Genomic DNA, 5,995 nt, shown 5'->3' on the forward strand with positions numbered 1-5,995 from the left:
TTTTTATCAAGTCCTGGGCCATATCGATTATTTCATGGGGTTGTTATGTTATTAGGCATGACCAGTTTTTATCAATACTGAATTGTTTCATAAACTATAAAGTAGTAAATGGTCTTCCAAAATACATACTGTGGTGATCTCATAATTTAGTGTTTCCCTTTATAGGATTTTATATGGTTTTCACATGTTTGATCAATATTATAGCTGATATTAATATCATCCCCAAATTGAATTTGGCCCTCCATCCGACGGTCTTGATTGCTGCCTTCAATCGAACGGTCTAAAGCGCACTATCGTGACAAGGTAATCAAAATAAATTTCTATTCTAAATTGCAATTCCCCCTGTTGATGCGGAGTGAAGTTGAAGTTGGGGCTAAGTTCGTCGTTGTCCGCCTCAGGGGGAGAGTATGAGCTAAGTCTTTTGTCGAATGGTTGGCACCAAATCCCAGTGGCTGACGCTCTCCTTCACTTTGGCATTGGCTTCTCTCTCTGCTTCCACTGCCATCTCTGGTAGGCCTCATCAAACATAAGCCAGTACTCTGAGTTTCTCTCTTCACCTTTTCTTGTGCTAATATATGCATGTTTATCTTGGGCTGCTGCAGTTTATTTGTGGAGAAGGAAATCGAAGTCTATCTCAAATGGGGAGGCCGACAAAAAAATTCAACAACTTGAAGACTCCTTAAAGGGCGCCTTGGAAAAATGTGCTGCTGAAAGACAAGGCCGCATTAGGGCTCAAAAGGTTGCTTTACTTCTTCTTTTCTTGATGATTAGAAATGTGAAATGAAGTTTAATGGTGAGAAATGAGAAACCATTTTCTGAAAGTTTGTCAATGTTGCCGAGAATTGACACTGTTCGACTCTAATTTCTGTCCTTTTTTTCCATCATTTCTAGAACTTTATATCTTTCTAACTGCTGGGCAAAGTTGCACTTTTCTTGGTACATTGAGCATATCTCATTTTCTTTCTGTTTAATCGGAAGTGTAAGTGAATTTTGTTCCGACTGCTATAGTTTCAATAAATGTCTTAAGGAAGTGAGGCGTTGCTGGCAGTTCAAAAGCTTTTGTTTTGAAGCATTGTAATCCAGATAGGACAGATATGTCTTCAGAATCTAAATGTGGGGAAATGAGATGTAATAATATGTAGCAAAATGATTATCATGGTTTATGCTAATGCCGACTTTTGTATGTACTCGTATGAATTTGTGCTATTTATTGGTTAATAATACCAAATATGGAGAACAACAATGCAGGTGTATACAGAGTTGTAACGTATTCCCATAACAGCCCTGCTGCTGTTCAATTTTTAAAATTGCATGTCTTGTTGCAGGATTTAAGGGAAGCATTGAGCAGGCCTAATTTCAACAAGGTTGAATCTACTTCATATCCAATGGCACCTATTGGGGTAGTTCACTCATGCTTCTCTACAAGGTAATCTGGTAAAACAGTAGGACAATTTTTTTCCACAACAATGTAGAATAGCGTTCACTTGATTCATAAGCACCTTTCATGATACATGTCGTAATTTGTGCAGGAATGGGACTCCAAGACAGCCTTTAATTGTACCTCTTGCAAAGGCATCCTTGATATTTGATCCTACTCGGGTTCCGGAAGCATCTCTTGAGGGCCTTGAAGGGTATTCCCACTGCTGGATTATCTATGTGTTTCATCTAAACACAGATCTTGAGAAGTTATGGAAGCATCCGTCACAGTCAAAATTTAAGGCAAAGGTTAGTGCTATCATTTTTGTTTTCTGGATCTCTTAAGTATTATTGAGCTGTTTAAGATAGTTGAATGGATGAATAGGTAAGGGTACCGAGGCTCAAAGGTGAAAGAATTGGAGTCTTTGCTACAAGATCACCGCATCGTCCGTGCCCAATTGGATTAACTGTGGCAAAGGTATTGTTAAATTGAACAAAGGAAAATTGAATCTTTCATGATCATAGCATGGAAGGTGCTATCTCATGCTATTCACTTCCAAAATTATTGTCCAAAAACTATATGAAAGCTCATTTACAATGAATGTGATGGAGAAAGAAAGATGGATGTTTCTAATTCACATGAAGGAGCCTTTTTCAACTCAATTTCCAGAAACTAGAATAGACACATTGTAGACAGTATATTAATTTTATGAGCTTACTGTATATTCTGAAATACTAATCATATATATATATATATTATTCGTCTGTTTTGAATTTTACAAATAATTTGTACTACCAAGATTCCAAGTTTAATGACATTGATTAAACTCTAATTTAATTCAAACCAAATATAAACTCTGTGTAAGCATTTTTTTGAGATGCTTTATCATTAATTTCATAAGATAAAAATACTGATTTTGAACTCTGAGAAAACTATGTCAAATTCTTTCTTATTGGAAAAATTAAATAAAGTTTCTATTACTTTTCTTCTTGCCTTTAATTTACTTAAACTACATGGAAATCACATCTGCTATTAAAGCAAAAATTACAGTTGCATTCATATACACATCTGTGACATCGGGATTCTACTGTATTCCACTAAATTTATTCTAGAATCTAGCAAGCATTGCTATAGTACTGTACTATGTGAATGAAATAGCATAAACCACACATTTTGCTCCATTCCAGGACCATCATGATAGTCAAGTTTTATATGGTGGCTGCACCCGTACTCCGGGGTTGCTGGCGATAGATCTATTGTTAGAAAATACTTATTGTCTTAGATCAAGGATTTTTTACTCTGAATCACAGGAAAATATTCTTCTTCGTTCCTAGATAGACATTAGGAAATTTACCTTTCTGGTGTTTTAGGTGGAGGCAGTGCATGGGAATACAGTGTTGCTCTCTGGTGTGGATCTGGTTGATGGAACAGTAAGTTCTCTTGTTTCACTAGTAGCAGTATTATGTAGGACGAAGTTTCTTTCTCATTGGTTATCTGTCTTATTCATTAGTGCATTTATATGTGGCACTAATGTAACAGAACCTAGTTCCCTTTACCTTCCATTACAGCCCATTCTGGATATCAAGCCTTATCTGCCATACTGTGACAACATCCAAGGAGCTACAGTTCCTGATTGGGTGAAGGTATTTCTCTTTACATAATTAGTACTTGTGAGGAGTGCATTATTGTCATTACGGGTAACTTGTTCGGCTTGATAGTAAATAAAGAATCACACTATTCAAACCATAATTTTGATGCGGGAATAACTCTACCTTTGTTCTAAATCACCTTTCCACATTTATGTTAATTTCAGATGTTATTTTCGAGGAAGAGTCTCTTTCTTTGGTTTTTTTGCAAACTTCTTTGACTTTCCCAGTGGGAATTTAAGAAAATTCTTGAACAGGTCGACGATGCGCTAGCTATAGCTTCTGTTAACTTCTCTGAAGGATTTTCGTCAAGCCTTGCAGCTTGTTGGTTGCTTGTGGTAAGACTTAGAACTTAATTCTTACTACTATGCAACCTCTATGTCTTATTTTGCAATTTTGACTCTGTCAACCTGCTGTTTTACATTTATGAATTCTGGTTGTGTGGCTTAGTTGCGCAATTTTATTTCTTATTTGAGAAGTTCTTACATCTTCTGAAAAGATGAATAATATGAACCTTTGTTTATTCTTATTTAAGAAGAAGTTATTTTACGCCCTTTGTACATCAACTCCCCATGGCCTGCCTCACAATTTATGGTAAATTACATCCAAACCCTTGAGGTTTGATCCAATTACAATACATTCATATTAGATAAAAGTTTACAATTACCTCCCTTGAGGTTTGTTCTAATTACCTTCGTTGAGGTTTGCAAAACATTACTAATCCAATCGAAAAAGTGTAAAAGTGCTTAAATACCCTCGCTATTTTCCAAAGAAAGAAAAAGAAAACATATAATATAAAATTTGGCAAAATGAAATGCCAAAATAGATAATAACAGTCATTTCTTTTCTCAGTCCTTTTGAACTTTTTCCTTGTGTTTTTCGAGTCTAGCCCTTTCCGCCATTGTGGCGCTGGCAATCTTAATTTCAAAGTAGTGCAATACCTACAAAGTAAACATGGATGTCTTACGTGAAATTTGGTCCAAAGGGCATTTTAATCCAAAACATGGTGGCTAAATAGCATAAAACCCCCCTATGTTTAAAAAATTGGGGAAAAAATCCCTTGGAAATAGGTGGAAAATCCCCCCTCTGTTTTATCAAATGTAGCTTACTTTCCCTTTTTTGTTAAATTGACTTAACGGTATTAAATTTTTTTTCATGACCGTTGTGCCCTTTTTATTATATATTATTTCTTGTTTTGATGACGGTTGGATCTTCTTTGATTAAATAATGAGCGTCACAACCGTTAGATTTTGAAAAAATGAAAGGTTTGGATTCAATAAATTATTTAACTTTTATTATAATAAATAATTCAAAATTATATAAAAATTATTATTATATATAAAAAAAGTAAAAATTATAAAAAATTATTATTATTAATTCAAAATTATAAAAAAAAATATTCAAAATCACTGAAGTATTCCTAATTGTTTTATCAAAGAGTAGACTAAATGCTTCCTATTTATGAAATAAAACAAAAGTCAGTTCTACAGGCCAGAAATGTGATTTTATCTTTTCAACTTTGTTTTTTCCAGGAAAAGAAGTCACTTTATTCCTCTCCAGATGAATTTCAATCCTTGATAAGGGAGGTGCTCTCATGGGATATAAGATCAGTTTCTCAACGAAGCCGTCCTCATCAACCTCCCCTTGAAACAGAAGCCAGCAGTAGAGGTGATGTTGATGCTGAAAATAGAGTAGTCAGTGCTGAAGCCTCTCAAAACGGAGGTGAGCTAGTTACATCTCTAATAAATGATGTTGTTTATCACCTGATTTTGGAAGGCTTAGATGTTTCATACAGAATCAACTCCAACGCCAATGTTCTTGTTGAGAAAGTCACCCTTGCATCTCACACACAAACTACCAGTAAATCGGATACTTGACATGGTTCTTGCTGTTGTTTATGCCGCTTTCTTTAACTTTCAATGGTATTTTTTCTTTCTGAACCTTATATTCTTCCCTTCACATATACATGGTTGAAGTTAAATGCAACATGAAACTGGGATAAGAACTACGGCAATGTAGCAGAATTCTGGCTTCTTTCAGTACATAATCTAGCAATCCATTTAACGTTCATCGTTATGACAGGCTAATGTTACTTTGTATGCAGACGAGTCCCTTCAAAGGGGTTTATAGTCTTTGCTTTGCAAAGGACATGTTGACAAGCCAGTAATCTTAAGTGTTATGGCTGTGATTTTTGATGTCTCATCTCAAATTTTTTAATATGTATTTGGATGTCAGATAAACTTCTGATAATGATAATATCTGCTGTGGAAAAAAAATATATAATTAAGAGATAAAATGTAATGATTAGAGATTTGTGATATATGCAGTGGCGAAGTCAGGAACTTGGCTTACCCCTGGCTAAATTTGGCAAAATTGCAAAATTAGTCTGACAGTTTAAGATCATTTCAAATTTAACCCCACGCCTTTCAAAATTTTAAGTTTAACCCTAGTTTTCGATAAAAACAACAAAAAGAGACCAAAATGTTGCAAAGAAAAGTTCCCTCCTACTACTAGAGGTTCAAAGTTTGAATTAATTGCTGACCATTTTTTTGATCCATGTGCACGTGACTTTCACGTGGGTTCTTCGCCGTTATGTTTAACGTTTGTAGTGCTGGGCTTTTCTTGCAATATTTTAGCTTCTTTTTATAACTTTTAATGGGACATGGAGTTAAATTTAAGATCCGTATAAGCATGGAGTTAAGTTTGAATTCGCCTTAAACTTTGGGATTATTTGTGCAATTTTGCCTCAAAATTTAATAATGATTGGAAATTTATCAAATTTATCCATTCGTTGAAATTAAAACCTTAATTTATATAATTATAAATTTCACAATCAATTTTTTTTATATCTAAGTTTGTTTAGAGACTTGAATAACATAATATGAAGAAACCAAAATTTATTTTATTTAATAAATAAAAAGAATTACAAAAA

The 5,995-nt window shown here is 34.3% G+C and overlaps 1 protein-coding gene across 3 annotated transcripts; it reads left to right on the forward strand.

Moving 5' to 3' along the window:
• Nucleotides 1-322: 322 nt before the first annotated feature.
• LOC105162867 (tRNA-thr(GGU) m(6)t(6)A37 methyltransferase) lies at nt 323-5,258 on the forward strand. 3 transcript variants are annotated; one of them, XM_011081022.3, is made up of 10 exons: nt 323-510; nt 603-739; nt 1,326-1,426; nt 1,530-1,725; nt 1,802-1,894; nt 2,788-2,847; nt 2,986-3,060; nt 3,321-3,401; nt 4,596-4,785; nt 5,040-5,258. In XM_011081022.3, exons 1-10 carry the CDS (start codon nt 429-431, stop codon nt 5,063-5,065), a joined length of 1,041 nt encoding a protein of 346 aa, XP_011079324.1. In that variant the 5' UTR covers nt 323-428; the 3' UTR covers nt 5,066-5,258. The 3 variants fall into 3 exon arrangements, with proteins under 3 accessions (XP_011079324.1, XP_088736413.1, XP_011079323.1); XM_088880287.1 differs by having other exon boundaries at nt 5,168-5,258; XM_011081021.3 differs by lacking the exon at nt 5,040-5,258 and having other exon boundaries at nt 4,596-5,008.
• The last annotated feature ends 737 nt before the right edge of the window (nt 5,259-5,995 follow it).

The sequence above is a fragment of the Sesamum indicum genome, linkage group LG5 (assembly GCF_026168435.1).
Source record: "Sesamum indicum cultivar Baizhima isolate 11 linkage group LG5, ASM2616843v1, whole genome shotgun sequence".
In the NCBI taxonomy this organism is placed as follows: domain Eukaryota; kingdom Viridiplantae; phylum Streptophyta; class Magnoliopsida; order Lamiales; family Pedaliaceae; genus Sesamum; species Sesamum indicum.